Source organism: Mixophyes fleayi, chromosome 4 (assembly GCF_038048845.1).
Source record: "Mixophyes fleayi isolate aMixFle1 chromosome 4, aMixFle1.hap1, whole genome shotgun sequence".
Classification (NCBI taxonomy): Eukaryota; Metazoa; Chordata; class Amphibia; order Anura; family Limnodynastidae; genus Mixophyes; species Mixophyes fleayi.
The window spans coordinates 330,387,661-330,404,374 of record NC_134405.1 but is presented as its reverse complement, the minus strand read 5'-3'; the positions used below and the strand labels follow the sequence as shown (position 1 = coordinate 330,404,374).

The 16,714-nt window shown below is 42.3% G+C and overlaps 1 protein-coding gene across 1 annotated transcript; it reads right to left on the bottom strand.

The window, feature by feature from the left end:
* Window positions 1-1,965: 1,965 nt before the first annotated feature.
* On the bottom strand, window positions 1,966-12,600 carry LOC142150219 (hemagglutinin/amebocyte aggregation factor-like). Its single transcript, XM_075205424.1, has 5 exons — window positions 12,152-12,600; window positions 8,285-8,360; window positions 7,418-7,606; window positions 5,779-5,931; window positions 1,966-2,492 (listed from the first exon to the last, which is right to left on the bottom strand). The coding sequence occupies exons 1-5, from the start codon at window positions 12,207-12,209 to the stop codon at window positions 2,399-2,401; spliced, it is 570 nt and encodes a 189-aa protein (XP_075061525.1). The 5' UTR covers window positions 12,210-12,600; the 3' UTR covers window positions 1,966-2,398.
* Window positions 12,601-16,714: the final 4,114 nt, after the last annotated feature.

Sequence of the window (16,714 nt, the reverse complement as noted above, 5' to 3'; positions counted from 1 at the left end):
AAGACATAAGAGAACATAGAAAACAGGAAAGACATAAGGGGACACATGAATCAGGAAAGAGATAAAAGGACAGGAAATGTAAAAGAAAGAAAGTGACGCAGTACCTAATAGATTAACATCATGCTTTACTCATACATACTCATTTATTGTTATATGTTAATTGGCATTCATCATAAGTATCCAATCAGCTCACCATGTAGGAGTATATTTGTGATTTTTGTGTGAAACTTTTATCACGTCAATTATGCCCATTTTGCGTTCATCCCTATGTCAGGCCCAAAGTACTATATATACATCTATATCATATATCAGGAACCTATTATCACACCTCTGTCTTTTTCCAGGTGGGACATCCTCATGAAGCAAAAAACGAGATCAACAGCCAACTAAACTACATCTCTGAACTATAGTGAGGTTACCTTCACCCTGAATGTCAACTCAGGACAACTGTGAGGTCATCTGTACCATAACACATACACTCATAAGAGAGTGAGATCACCTGCACCGCAATCTCCACCCGCAGGGACTCCTGTGAACTGGATCCCATGTCATAGATATTTCCATGGTACAAGTTCTGTCATCTGCCTCTGACAGCAGGAGAGGAGCGAAGCTTGGAGCAGATGATCAACCACAGGAGCAGGTAATTAATATGAATATTAAATACTGGTAACTCTCAGGCTAGACTCTGTATCTAGACCTGCAGAGGTGAGGTAATAGCCGAATGATCGTCTGTCTCTGTTATATAAACTCTATTTTATCGGTATCACTCCATCAGTAGATGCTACTTTTGGCTGCCAGGTCCTTCAGTCTGATTTCTCTGTAAGCATTACTTCTCACCCTTTCGGATATTTTACTTATCTATAAGTAAAATAAGATATATTTTACTTAGTGTTAGATATAGCAAAATTGTCATAAAGTGTATGAATACTGTATGAAGGTAATGGTAAAATTGCTTAGAAGTTGATGAAAAGAGAATTAATTCAGATTTACACTGAAAAATTTGTTTGTATAGGAAAATAATATTAGGACAAAAGCCAAAATTAAACTTTCAATGCAATAAATTGGTAATAAAATGGTTTCAGAGTAATAAAGAGAAAATTAATCGCTGCTTGGTCAAGTGGTTTAGTTATTGATCTGTAACTTATGCAGTGATACTAATGACTCGGTGAAGTATTGTTAGACACGAGGGGGTAAATTTATCAAGCTGCGGGTTTTAAAAAATGGAGATGTTGCCTATAGCAACCAATCAGATTCTAGCTGTCATTTTGTAGAATGTACTAAATAAATGATAAATAGAATCTGATTGGTTGCTACAGGCAACATCTACACTTTTTCAAACCCGCAGCTCGATAAATTTACCCCGAGATCCTGACTCTCATACTGGATTCCCCGCTCTCTGTCTGACATGTGCTTGGAAAATGTGATGATTCTGATGAAACCCGTGGCGGGCGAGAGTATCCTCACTTATGCTATATCATCATCACCATTTATTTAGATATCGCCACTGATACCGCAGCGCTGTACAGAGAACTCATTCACATCAGTCCCTGTCCCATTGGAGTTTACAGTCTAAATTTCCTAGCACACAGACAGACTAAGGTCAATTTGATAGCAGCCAATTAACCTACCAGTATGTTTTTGGAGCATGTGTTGTAGCATGAGGTTTTCCTACAAATATATGAAGTAAAGTTTGCAGAAGGTACAGTACAAACCAATACAGTTTAGTTATTAGGAGACGGAAAAATCCTTTAAACCCTTCAAAAGTCTTATTAATACAGATCCACAAGTGTGATTATAGCAAAATTTATTGGTGCTTCTACAGAGGGGCAAACCATGGTTTCAGCAGCCACATATATATATATATATATATATATATATATATATATATATATATATATATATATATATATATATAAACACACAAACATGAAGTCTAGTACTACATATACTGTATTGTCATGGTAAAAGAGAGTCACTTATCATGTTGAATGATCAGAGAGTACTTTATTTTAACTTCAAACACAAATTAATTTGTCATGAAACAATCTGCCACGCAGATTAGATGGCTTCAGCCGGAGATACAATACTACACTTTGATTATAATTATCTTAGAGACATTTTCTCATATAGACAGAGAAATCGCTTTGGTTAATTCCACCATCAAAATCAATTTAACCCTTTTAATTAATTATCCCTTACGTTATTAAGCACATGCTATATTAAATTGACCTTGGTGACTCTGAGCTATAGTAGCACCAGTTACCAATATATATTTCATCATATTATATGGTATTATGTTTGATAATAGAAAAAACAATATGTTATTCTCTGAATTGCCTTACAAGAAGAACGTTATATTCCGCCATCTAGAGGCCAGATACAATGTTACACCTATGGGTTAAACTTGAAATTTTGTAAAGGATTTTGATTCTGGGTTAGAATTTCTTGTGCGTTTGTTCTTCATACATGACTGGTATCTCCACCGCCTGTCCCTAGAACACAAGACATAGTTTAAGAGTGTTAAACAATAAAACAGGCTGAGATTAAACAGCTTTCCATATTAAAATAGGTATTTCAAATGCACACACAACATATAGTGAGATGTGAAACAAGATTAAGGGGTAAATTTATCAAGCTGCGGGTTTGAAAAATGTGGAAATGTCGCCTATAGCAACCAATCAGATTTTAGCTGTCATTTTGTAGACTGTAGTAAATAAGCAACATCTAGAACATACTTACCAACTTGACAAAGTTGGTTTCCGGGAGAGGTGGACATGATGGGGGCGGGCCCCCAAAATTGGTGTCATTTTGGCCCCGCCCCCTGACGTAATGACGCAAACGCGTCGTTTGACACCGGGGGAGCAGGGCCAAACGCCGCGATTCACCGGGAATCGCGGCGTTTGGTAGCTAATTCTGCCCACTTCACTAGGAAGTGGGCACTTCCTAGTGAAGTGGGCAGATCCGGGATATTGCCACACTCGCTCGGGAGTCCGTGAGACTCTCGCAAAATGCGGGAGTCTCCCGGACATTACAGGAGAGTTGGCAAGTATGATCTAGAATCTGTTTAGTTGCTATAAGCAATATCTCCACTTTTTCAAACCCGCAGCTTGATAAATTTACCCCTAAGTCTATTAATTAAGAGCCAATATGCCCCCTCTATGGGTACAGCAGCATTAGTCAATTCATTAAGCTCATCTCAGGAGATTGTTGCATGTACTTTACAAAGGGATCCGACTGAATCTGGCTCAATGTTGGGCTGTCGGTGAATAAGATAAAGGCTTGGTGGAGGAAGTTTTTTTTCGGTGTGGCTCCGATAGCAGCCCCAGCCTGGTAAATTTCAGCGATATTTCATGTGTTGCTGAGACGGGAAGCCCACCCCTTTCTTACAGTAAAAGGTGCTGGGACCAGTAGAAGGGTGGAGGGGAGGGCCGGGGGTATGGGGTGGATAGTCCGTTCTTATGGAGTGGGGAGGGGAGTCGGGCAGCATTCCGGTTAGGATTTCCCAAACCCTTAAGAGTTTTTGTGCATATGTAGATCAATTATAAAAAAGAAAAAAAGAGGAAATGTGTTTGTTTACATGAACGGCACTGGTCCTATTGTATTTCACATAGATTGTGTTTTCCTGGATTTTCCACGCTTTATGTTCTTTCTGTCATATTTTGGTTTGTCACAGACAGCGAGTGGGAAAGCAAGGCATAGCAATTAGGGGGATCCGGTAAGCGGCGTGCAGAATCACTGTGACGGGATGACCTCACACCTGGGCCACCACAAGCGACGTGCCCGGTGCAAGTGACAGGTTGTATATGCCAAGAGGATGGGCCCTGGGGAAGGAGGAGTGTTGTGGTGCCTCCATGATAGGCAGAACACGCCCAGTGATCGGTTTTGGTAAATTTAAATAGGTGTTGCACACTGCTTTCTTTCCTGCCGCTGTTTAATTGGTAAATGTCCTATACCTGTCTTTAAGTCATTTCTTAAGTTAGCGTTTGGCTATGGGGTGCCAGCTGGTTTATGTCACAAAGCTGGGACGTGACTGAGTAGTGAAGAGTGAGACCTTGGTATTGGTTTAAGTATTGAATCCAGGAACAAGTGGAGGAGTTTCATACAGATTCAATCTTAGCTTATTGCCTTTATTAGCGGAGAATTCCACAGCTAAAATCTACAATGCTTGGACCATTAAGGGGCATCACAGGACCTGCTAGATTGTAGGATTGGTGGAAAACAGGTGATATTTTCGTATTTACATATCTAACCAAAGTTTTGGACGGATTTATCCTTCAATTGATCTTAATTGCAGTGTATAAATAAGGTGGGCGAGTATTTGTGGGCAGCAAGATGGCTCAGTGGTTGCACTGGAGTCATGAGTTTGATTTCCAACCATGGCCTTATACTCCGGTACTCCGGTTTTCTCCCACGTGTGTGTGTGTGTGTGTATGTCTGTGTGTGTATGTGAGGGAATTTAGACTGTAAGCTCTAATGGGGCAGGGACTGATGTGAATGAGTACTCTGTACAGCGCTGTTGAATTAGTGACGCTATATAGTTGATGATGATGATTCCTGTGCTACATGCAAAGGCAGCCAGTGTTTTCTCTGCATGCAAATAGATAAATGAATTTGCACCCCTCACATCACAATATGGCTTGTCCAGGAGCAAATTTTCTATTTTTTGCTTTGCTCTAAATGAGACTCTAGGGGCTAGATTTACGAAGCTGCGGGTTTGAAAAAGTGGGGTTGTTGCCTATAGCAACCAATTAGATTCTAGCTTTCATTTATTTAGTACCTTCTACAAAATGACAGCTAGAATCTGATTGGTTGCTATAGGCAACATCCCCACTTTTTCAAACCCGCAGCTTAGTAAATCTAGCCCTAGGTATCAAAATAAATGTGAAAATTCTGGGAACACATTTGGGATATATTGATGTGGTGCCACTAATTGTTATGATACCAAAGGAAAACCCAAATACAAAAATATAACATTTACTAGGAAAAAAAAAGTTATTGTTATTTAAGTAGCTCATAACAAAAAATATTAAAATGTGTGTGTCACAAAACTGCAAAATACTTAAAAGATTAGGACAAATAGAAAAATAAAAATAGTTGTTATGTTTAATATTACAGACCATCTGTTATTTGAAGGGTTTCATTCATAAATGAGAAAAAGTAAGCATTATAATGTTAAAATGGGCAGCACGGTGGCGTAGTGGTTAGCAATTCTGCCTTACAGCACTAGGCCTTATCTGTCCGGAGTTTGTATGTTCTCCCCGTGTTTGCGTGGGTTTCCTCCGGGTGCTCCAGTTTCCTCCCACACTCTAAAAACATACTAGTAGGTTAATTGGCTGCTAACAAATTGACCCTAGTCTGTGTGTGTCGGTTTCTGTCTGTCTGTGTGTGTTAGGGAATTTAGACTGTAAGCCCCAATAGGGCAGGCACTGATGTGAGTGAGTTCTCTGTGCAGAGCTGCGGAATTAGTGGCGCTATATAAATAGATGATGATGATGATAAAAAAATTAGTCTAAATCTCACAGGTGTCTGCCAAGGTGTAGAATTTGGTTCTGCATTGCCTCCTGCTGGTGATTAGTGATACTGCAGCACCTGTAGTTTTGTATAACAGCAACTATGTGCCACAATATTAAATCATTCCTTAGGAAGAAATAACAGCACAGCCAACACTGGTCTCAAGGCAATAACCCCTATGCAGGTTCTAATGTAAGGAAATATTCACATCAAAATGCTCTCTCTATGGTAGAAACTCCCACCATTAACCTGCTGTAGAATACATACTCTTTTTTGTTGTCATGGTAACTCTGAGCCCCAGTCAGGTAATAATTAGCAGATGCGTCCCATCTCAGGTACTGATCAAAGTCATTGACGTAGTCGCTCCACGTGCAGTATTGTGCAACCTCCATCTCTCCTTTACAGCAATAAAACTTCCACCTAGAAAATAGCATATTGGGAATTCATGTTTTAAAATAGCACTAGCCACTGATTGTTTTAATTCATCTTAGTGGTTTGTTCATTATCTCTAAATTAGCCTTATTTACAGGTATGGTCTGCAGTGCCTAGTTAATTCCAGCAGGTGGCACTGTTTCTTTAGTGGTATATGAAGAGACTTGGTTGATATCTTATAGTTCGCTATAGATATCAGTAGCAAATACCTGCAGTCTGTAACTATCTCAGCTATGGGAGGTGATTTTTTTATTTAAATGGTCATTTTGCCTTTAAATAGACCCCCAAAAAGGTATTTTGTATGAGCTTCTGTGAGTTTTCTGGCTTTCTATGTTTTCAAAATGTGGTAATTACGGCAGAAAACTTCATCTACCGTCATGCATTGCATACATTACAGTAATGTAACCAATATCTTTGCATACACTGTGACATCACCATGCTACTGTTACGAGCCGCAGTGGTGCTCAGCTGCATCCCGGCCGTCTCCATGACGACCAGGACATCACTTCTGGTATTCTCCCTGGCCGTTGCTAAGGCAACGGTCGGGACGCTATCCTTTCTAGCGCCAACTCCTGGCATCGGGTGCAGCCGGGCGGGTGCGCATCTGTCTAAATTTATCATTATTCACTTGGGGGCATATTACCTCCTCCTGGGCTCCCCTGCTCCCATTGACCAACCTGTGTATAACCGGCAGGAAGGGCTTAGCCTCCTTGCCGGTTATAGCGCTCAGTTACCTGTCTGCTTGCCAGCTCCTGTTGCTTGTGAAACCTTTGGATTGATTACAGTGTATGACCTTTTGCCTGGAACCTGGACCTTGATTATTTGCTTATTGCCCTGACTTTTGCCTTGTTACCCGGACCTCCATTGATTGCTGCCAGCCCTGACCGTTTGCCCGTACCTGACCACTTTTCCTGCTTAAGACCCTAAGATCTTTGGCTTGCCCCTTACTCCGCTTGTACCGCTATCTAGGGCGGCAGTATGTTCATAAGCTTGTACTACATTGAGTTTAAGTCCTGGGGGCATCTGAGTACCTGTGAGCATATTCAGCTCTACGGGAAAGGCGGTTGCTATAGGTGAAGACCTCTACAACTGGTTCTACAAGCTCATGATAATACTGTCAGCCGTAACAGCTACCTCAATGGTTATTGTTTAATTCCTGTACAGGACAGTTGCAGAAAAGGGTACAGAATAGGGTTTAAAATAGGAAGTAGAAGGACGGTCAATTTGTGGCTTAAAAGCAGTATCGGTTATTCAGGGCAGCTAAACGAAGTAATATTATTCCACATGTGGTCAGTTAGTGCTGGATCTTCCACACTAAAGCTCAGTAATACCACGTTGTGTTGACAAATATGTATGTTTGGGATTTACAGATTTAATGGAAGCGACTTGTCTAAAAACAGACATGTCATTTAATTGTTTAAAGCTTATTGTTGTTCATTAGCTTTATGAATGTATTGTTACTTTACTGATTTACCTCCTGTCCTCTTTCTTATTGTCATGGTAGCTCTCCATGCCGCTCAGAACAGCTCCAAATGGACAGACAAAGGTAAACTCTTGGTCTAAGTCATTGACGTAGCCTGTCCAGGTACAAGACATTGGATTGTTATAGGTGTTCTGGCAGCCAAAGTCCCAGATGCGATCCTCACGTTTATTGTCATGGATGCTGGAGAATGGTAAAGAATGAGATCAGTACATGCTTAGGGATACCTGTCTTGCTTTGGCCGTACATCAATAAATAATTAAAATGGCTGGCAAAGTTTTGGCTGTCAAGGGACAGGGCTAATCGCAGAGTGTTGACAGGTAACATCAAATTTGTAAAATATTTCTTTCCAGCCAGTCTTTCAATTGCTGTAAGTAGACAGAACTAACCGTCAGCCAATTGCTTTCTATACATAGCAATTGGACATCTGAGGGTTCAAATGAGGTTCTACGTTACAAACAAAATCAAACAGTCACAAGACAATAAATATAATCAAGATCTAAGACAGCAGTATGTTTATAACATGTAGATATAGTTGAATATGCAGAATTACAGAAAGGTTAGATCTGCAATTTAGTCTGAAAAGGCTGCACTCTGCAAAATATGAATCATTAGGTTGTGATGAGATGGGGGTATCAGGACATTGAAACCATTTAATGTGTACCCGCCATCTGCCCACAGTTGAGGCAGCCATATTGCAGGCTGAACCAATCACTTTGTTTCATACCTTAGTGATGTCACTAGTTCTTAGTGCAGTGATTGGCTGCATTCTGACAGATATTGGTTCACCCCATAGAATGGCTGCCTCCATTGGCTGTAGATGAGGATACAGTTTAATATCTGGAATATATTATTTATTACCTCGTAATTGAGCTAATGCTCTGGTGGTTTTGGCATGTGTATGTGAAAGGTTGATCATAATCATTGACCCATCTTTCTAAAGGAAAGAAAATATAAATATATATTATAAACATGATGTGACACAGAATACACACAAGCCTCTATGTTTTGATAAGTAAAGGGTACTACAGAAATCTGGAAGATAGTAGTGAAAGTCATACAGTAATATAAATTCTTACTGATATGTGAGTGACCGAGAGAGAAATGATCAGAGCTCAGGGTGAGAAGTTGTGTAGTAGAACAATGCTGGAAGGTGCAGTACAGAAGTGTGGACTATAGGATTATCCATGTGGATGGCGTCTACTATGAGTTATAGCAGCCAGGAATTGAGTTCACAGATGGAAAGGAAAGAGAAGAAGCTGCCTCCAAATTAGAGATGATCACTGACCCCCGTGTTTTAGTTTTGTATTCGGTTTTGGATATGGATTACCTTCGTGTTTTGGTTTTGGTTTTGTTTGGTTTTGTTTTGCTATTTTTGGAAAAAATACAATTTTTTTGGTCTAAAATAACCTAATTTGGTGCTCCACCAGTTTCTTGGATAAGTAAGGTAATTCTAAAGCTAATAAATTATGAAAAAACAGTTTAATCCCTGATATGCCGTCCTTAATGCGAACACTTGCCTGCAAATTATACAGTCAAACCTGGTTGTCTTCCTCTCCATCTTTGATTATTGGCAATGTAGCCACCGTCTTTGGGTGTATATTACACCCTACACTTGTAGTTGAATATTAAAGAGGCAGCCTGCACAGACTGTGGAGCTAGAAAGTAAAATTAAATGGACCACAGTACTTTGGTGGCTATCTATGCCCCCCCCCCCCGCCCTCCACTTGTAGTTGAATATAAAAAAAGCAGCCTGCACAGACTGTGGAGCTAGAAAGTAAAATTAAATGGACCCCAGTACTTTGGTGGCTATCTAAGCCCCCCCCCGCCCTCCACTTGTAGTTGAATATAAAAAAAGCAGCCTGCACAGACTGTGGAGCTAGAAAGTAAAATTAAATGGACCATGGTACTTTGGTGGCTATCTAAGCCCCCCCCCCGCCCTCCACTTGTAGTTGAATATAAAAAAAGCAGCCTGCATAGACTGTAGAACTAGAAATTTGAATATACAAAGAAATGGACAAAGGCAGTTTGGTATCTGTCTGCATCAGACCCCTCCCCCTATCCATGTGTAGTAAAATAGGAAAAAAAGCAGCCTGCATAGACTGTAAAACTAGAAATTTGAATATACAAAGAAATGGACAAAGGCAGTTTGGTATCTGTCTGCATCAAACCCCCCCCCCTTCCCCACGATGTGTAGTAAAATAGGAAAAAAAGCAGCCTGCATAGACTGTAGAACTAGAAATTTGAATATACAAAGAAATAGACAAAGGCAGTTTGGTATCTGTCTGCATCAAACCCCCCCTTCCCCACCATGTGTAGTAAAATAGAAAAAAAAGCAGCCTGCATAGACTGTAGAACTAAAAATTTGAATATACAAAGAAATGGACAAAGGCAGTTTGGTATCTGTCTGCATCAGATCCCCTCTCCACTAGGAATAAAATAGAAAACTATTCAGCCGTTATATAATCTAGAATATAAATAGAAATTGAGAAAGGCAATTTGGTATCTGTTTGCATCATAATCATCAACATCCTCATTAGCGCCCTCGTCACCTCCATAAATCTCCCCCTCATCCTCTTCTATTTCCAAAGTGGCATCCTCAATTTGTGTATCACCGGCTACACTCGGGTTGTTCAGGCACACATCAGCAGAACTGCTGAAAGGGCCCTTCTTTATGGGTACACTAACAGAATGCTCACGATTAGACATACCACTGTTGGATGGACTCTCCACAGGGATCGGTGTAATTTCTGATTCAGAGCAAACATTATCCTCCAATGCCTTACTGTTATCTTGCAGCTCGGTTTTGACGCGTAACAGTAGTTGTGCACCACTTGTAGGCTCGGTAACATTTTTGGATCTGCCACTAATAGCCAAAGGTGAAGGCCTCATTCTCTCTTTGCCACTGCGTGTGTAGAATGGCATGTTGGCAAAAAATTTTTTATCGGCACTTTACTTTTGCTCAGTAACACTTCTTTTTCGCTTCAACACAGTAAATTTTTTTGGGGTTTTTGTTTTTTGCACTGATTTGGAAACACTCTGTTGTTTGACATCACCTTGGCCAGATGACGTAATGGGAACACTAACATCAGGACTGGTGACAGAACCTGGTTGCTCATTCTGATCATATGTGGACTGCTTTGAATCCATTCTGAGCGCAAAGCACTTGTGGTGGTAAAAATTATTTAGTAAGAATGCTGCTGACAGATATGACTTTTGACAGCCAGAAATATTTATGCACAATTATGGGGGACTCCCCAAAAGCACTGAGGAGTGCTAAAAATTAGTTGGTAGATACTGCTGACAGATATGACTTTTTACAGCCAGAAATATTTATGCACAATTAGGGAGGACACCCCAAAAGCACTGGGGAGTGCTAAAAATTAGTTGGTAGATACTGCTAACAGATATGACTTTTGACAGCCAGAAATATTTATGCACAATTAGGGAGGACACCCCAAAAGCACTGGGGAGTGCTAAAAATTAGTTGGTAGATACTGCTGACAGATATGACTTTTTCCAGCCAGAAATATTTATGCACAATTAGGGAGGACACCCCAAAAGCACTGGGGAGTGCTAAAAATTAGTTGATAGATACTGCTAACAGATATGACTTTTGACAGCCAGAAATATTTAGGCACAATTATGGGGGACACGCCAAAAGCGCTGAGGAGTGCCAAATATTAAAAAATAAAATAAACCTCTATCCTCCTCTCTTCTCAAGCGATTTTTGTTAGAGCAATTGCAAGAAGAATATTGGATTCTCTGTCCCTGCTCTAATCAGCCTGTGACTACACCCTGCTCTCTCCCTCTGTCAAATGGCGATGGATTGCTGTGGAGGCGTGTATTTATAATGTTGTAATATTGCGAGAACCGAGCCCCGAGATCCGACGACGTCACAATGACGTTCGGTCTAGATTTGGATTCGGAGCGGGCGGGAGAGTACCGAGCTACTCAGCTCTGTACTCAGATAGGCAAAGTTCGGGTGGGTTCGGTTCTCGGGGAACCGGACCCGCCCATCTCTACTCCAAATATACAGAGTAAGCTGAATGCAGGAATGTGGACAGTACAAAGACTTAGTGGTTAGCACTTCTGCCTCACAGCACTGGGGTCATGAGTTCGACTCCCGACCATGGCCTTATCTGTGAGGATTTTGTATGTTCTCCCTGTGTTTGCGTGGGTTTCCTCCTGGTGCTCCGGTTTTCTTCCACAATCCAAAAACATACTGGTAGGTTAATTGGCTGCTAACAAAATTGACCCTAGTCTTTCTCTCTCTGTCTGTGTGTGTATGTTAGGGAATTTAGACTGTAAGCTCCAATGGGGCAGGGACTGATGTGAATGAGTTCTCTGTACAGCGCTGCAGAATTTGTGGCGCTATATAAATAAGTAGAGTAAACCAGTATGCTTTGAGATTCTATATATCCATCCAACATATTCTCTATATTTATCCAAAGGATGCTAATATCTGTATAAAGCGTGAGTTGTGATGTCATCGCTTATAATTAGTGAGTTGTGATGTCATCGCTTATAATTAGTGAGTTGTGATGTCACCACTGGGCATTAAGAAAACGTGTGCAAAATAGGGAAAAAATGTATCCCCTACTGTAAATAACTGTGAATATTAGATCCATGACGTGTATAAAGCTCTCTGACTATGGCCTTGACTTATAATATCCTTATAATTTACAGATACACTAGCCCATATATATTTGTAGAAGTCTTTGTTACCTTCAGGTGCTGCATACGCTGCAGTGATCATCATTAGCAGAGGTAGTATCACCTTCATGATGAGAGGATCTGAGCAGTCTCGATCTGAATGTGGTGTAGACTCTGTCTTGGTGTTGTTGGGTTATGTGACAGTCTGTGTTCCATGTGGTTTTATACAGGATGGTGACGGAGTCTTATTACACATTAACCAGTCGTACTTTTGATATCACTACTAATAACAACATTAGGCAAAGAATCAAGGTTACAAATGTCGCTATTACTAATCCTGTGCTCTATTTATGGTTTCCCGTAAAGTTATATGACCATTGTAGAATTCTTTTGTGGTGAAGGCAGAGATTAAATATGCATAACAGGTCTAAAGGATATATTTTGTAACTAAAGGGGCTTTACGTATTTCCGAATTGTACATGTATACCAAAAATGAGTATGCATATGTCCGTATGCAGATTTTGTTACATCTTACATGACTCCTTATGCTCGGAGAGGTCTAGCAGGAGAGTGGAGGGGTGGGCAAGCATAGACAAAGTACAGTACAGTATAGTATGGGTGTGTTCCTTTGGAGGTGATGGAGGCTGGTGCAAGGAGACACAATCAGTGACAGAACTACCATTGGTGCAGCCGTACAGTGCACCGGGCCAATGGATATAATGGGGCCCGCTACATGGCAGATATAGAGGGTCAGGGGCCCTGATTTCCTCCTCCCCGCCTGCCTGCACAGGGGCCCACAGCTCGCTAGTTTTGTCTCTAGACACAATGATGATGCTAACGATCTGCAGCATTCAGAGCCGCAACCAGGCAGGTGCGGGGGATGCCATCGCCCAGGGCGCAGTCCCAAGGGTGCGCAGTGGCCGCCCGCACCTGCCTTTGTGAGGAGACTGAAAAATAAAGAAAATAACAGACCTCAGAATCAGACTGCCGACCACCCGGCACATCCAAAATGGCGGCCGGTACCTGGCTCCACCCCCTTCTGAACTCTGCCCTCTGCCCCTCAGCGTCTGACATCATGACGTTGCAGAGAAGCAGAGAGGAGCAGAGAGGAGCTAGTCATCGACGGCTGGACAGGAAGAAAGATGAAAAAGGTAAGCTTCAAAGGGGGGGGGGAGGGGGATGTGTGCTGCTATTAATGTAGGGGAGGGGGGATGTATGCTGCTATTATGGAGGGGAGGGGGAAATGTATGCTGCTATTATGGAGGGGAGGCAGGGGCAAACACAGGATTTATAGAGGGGGGTTTCCACACCACACCATCAGTGGGGGTGACCAGCATGCATGGGGGCGTGGCTATAATTGTAGACAGTGCTTGGCTGCTCTCCAACTCTTCCTATCCCCTTAATATACATAGGCAATGCTGCATGCACTACTGTTAGGTGTACACAGCTCTCCCTTTTCAGAGCCGTGTGAAGCAGGGGGAAGGGTCCAACCACCTCATTTATACAGTGCCCCAGGCTTGGATGGGGGTTTCCAGGCACTAGGAAACCCCCCTGGTTTGCCTATGGGAATGTGTGCTGCTATTATGGAGGGATGGAATGTATGCTGCTATTATGGAGGGGAGGGGTGGAATGTATGCTGCTTTTATGGAGAGAGGGGGGAATGTGTGCTGCTATTATGGAGGGGAGGGGGGAATGTGTGCTGCTATTATGGAGGGAGGAGGGAATGTGGGCTGCTATTATGGAGGGAGGAGGGAATGTGGGCTGCTATTATGGAGGGGAGGGGGGAATTGTATGTGTCACGAATCCGAATGATATTTAGTGGATCTCTTGTAGCTGCCAAAGGGTAGAGCTCATTCAGGGGCATGGAGTCTAACGAGTATGAGGTTTTCGTCAGTGACCCCCGCAAGAGGGTATGGATTTCGCTGCGCCTATCCCGCAGGTCGCGGTTCCCTGAATGAGTGTTGGCAGAGTAAATAGTGGAGCTTGATACAGCGGATTGGTAACGGCCAGTCAGAGAGACACTGAAGGTAATGACGATAGGGTCAGTCTCATAGGAATGAAAAGTAACAATGGTGTAGCGGGAAGTAGCAATGGAGTGGCAAAACTGTAAGTAGTAACTGGAAACAACAGCAGGAGAGTCCTTGGTTCAGCGGTAGTACAAATGGGAGCAATGCTGAGATAGAATAGCTGAGATGTAGATGGCACGTCAGGACAACTGCAGGTGGATACTGATACAGCGGCAGTTGAATTAGAGCAATAGCGGAGTAGAACTAGCTGATCCGTAGTTGGTAACTCAGAGCAACAGCAGGTGAATTACTGGTACAGCGGCAGTTCAATACAGGCAGTAATGGAGTGGAACTTGGCTGATCCGTAGATGGTAACTCAGAGCAACTGCAGGTGAATTACTGGTACAGCTGCAGTTCAACAAAAGCAGTAACGGAGTAGAACTTAGCTAATCCGTAGATGGTAACCCAAAGCATAGCAGGTGAATCACTGACACAGCAGCAGTTCAAACAGAGGCAGTAATGGAGTTGATCTTAGCTGATCCGTAGATGGTGATTCAGAGCAACGGGTAAGTTACCGGTACAGCGGCAGTTCAAATATAGAAGCAGTAGTGGAGTCGAACTTAGCTGATCCGTGGATGGTGATTCAGAGCAACGGGGGAGTTACTGGTACAGCAGCAGTTCAAATATAGAAGTAGTAGTGGAGTAGAACTTAGCTGATCCATAGATGGTGATTCAGAGCAGCAGCAGGTGAGTACAGGTGCAGCAAGCAGTTCTATTAGCGGCAGCGGCAGAGAGGAGTTCAGCTGATCCAGGACGTTCGTACAAAGCAACAACAGGTGAGTCAGACCGAAGGAAGCCAGATCCTTACTAGGAGTGAGTAACTCGAAGAACAGGCATCGTACAGAGGAAAATGAGAGGTTTAAATAGTGCTCCAAAATGCTAGAACCAATGGGATCAGGTAGGAGGTCATAAGAGAGAGTAATTGGTAGCACATGCGCAGAACAAGATACTAGATGGTGGATGTTGATCCGATAATGAAGTTAGTACACCCTGATCACCGCTTACAGGAGGAAGGTAACAACGTCGGTACCTGTCCGCAGGGCCGGCATGTGACAGTATTCTGCTATTATAGAGGGGAGGGGGGAATGTATGCTGCTATTATGGAGGAGGGGGGGATGTATGCTGCTATTATGGAGGGGGGGATGTATGCTGCTATTATGGAGGGGAGGGGGGAATGTATGCTGCTATTATGAAGGGGGGGGTTGTATGCTGCTATTGTGGAGGGCAGGGGGGAATGTATGCTGCTATTATGGAGGAGAGGGGGGAATGTATGCTGCCATTATGGAGGAGAGGGGGGAATGTGTGCTGCTATTATGGAGGGGGGGCATGTATGCTGCTATTATGGAGGGGAGGGGGGAATGTATGCTGCTATTATGGAGGAGAGGGGGGAATGTGTGCTGCTATTATGGAGGAGAGGTGGGAATGTATGCTGCTATTATGGAGGAGAGGGGGGAATGTATGCTGCTATTATGGAGGGGGGGCATGTATGCTGCTATTATGGATAAAGGGGGGAATGTGTGCTGCTATTATGGAGGGGGGGCATGTATGCTGCTATTATGGAGGAGGGGGATGTAAGCTACTATTATGGAGGGGGTATGTGTGCTGCTTGCTGCTATGCTTTATGAGGGAAGGGGGGGGGGTATGCTGCCATAATGTGTGAGGGAAGGGGGGATGTATTAATATAATGTGTGAAATGAGGGTAGGGAGATTGCGTGTCTTAGTACATGGGTGGGAGGTAGGCTATTAGTCTAATGGTGATGTTTAGGTGGGGGCTAATTATTTAATGGGTACTATTTTATTTGTGGGGTGCTGGGGGATCAATTTAATTTATTGATGGGGCTTTTTAATTTAATAGTGGGGTCTATTAATTTAAGGTGAGGTGACAGGACCTTTAATTTAATGCTGGGGTGGTTTGGGGCTAATAATTAACTGTGGGGCTGAGTTTGGTAAGGAGGGCTATTTATTAAATGTAAATATAAATTATTTAATTCCGGGGATGGTTGTGGGAAATGGTTATATTTATTAAATGTAAATTCTATTTAATTTATTGCTGGGGCTGTTTGGAGGGAGGGAAATATGTTTATTTATTAAATAGGAATACTATTATTTTAATGTTGGGGCTAATTATTAGTTTTCGAAATTTCATGCACCAATTTTTCTTTTCAAAATAGGGTCCCCAACATTCCAGGATCCAGATACTTCCTATGCACTGAAGCTATGCTGGGCTGTCCCTGGATATCTTATGGTAAGTAATTTTTCAGAAACTACAGTTACACACACTGAGCATGCACACACAGATACAGATACTGGGCATACATGCATTGGTACATACACTGGACACACATACAGGGACAGACACTCTGGACACACACATATACAGTCTATTGATGATACTGAAGAAGATAATGATGGGATTTAATGAATATGAATGAAATAAATTTATGATGTGGGGATTAATGATTAAACTGGATGAGTGAGTTAATGTTGATAGGGGTTTTATGACGATCCTGGAGTTAAGAATTTTGAAGAGGGGTTCATTCATGATTAGGGGGGTGGTATTGCGAGGTAG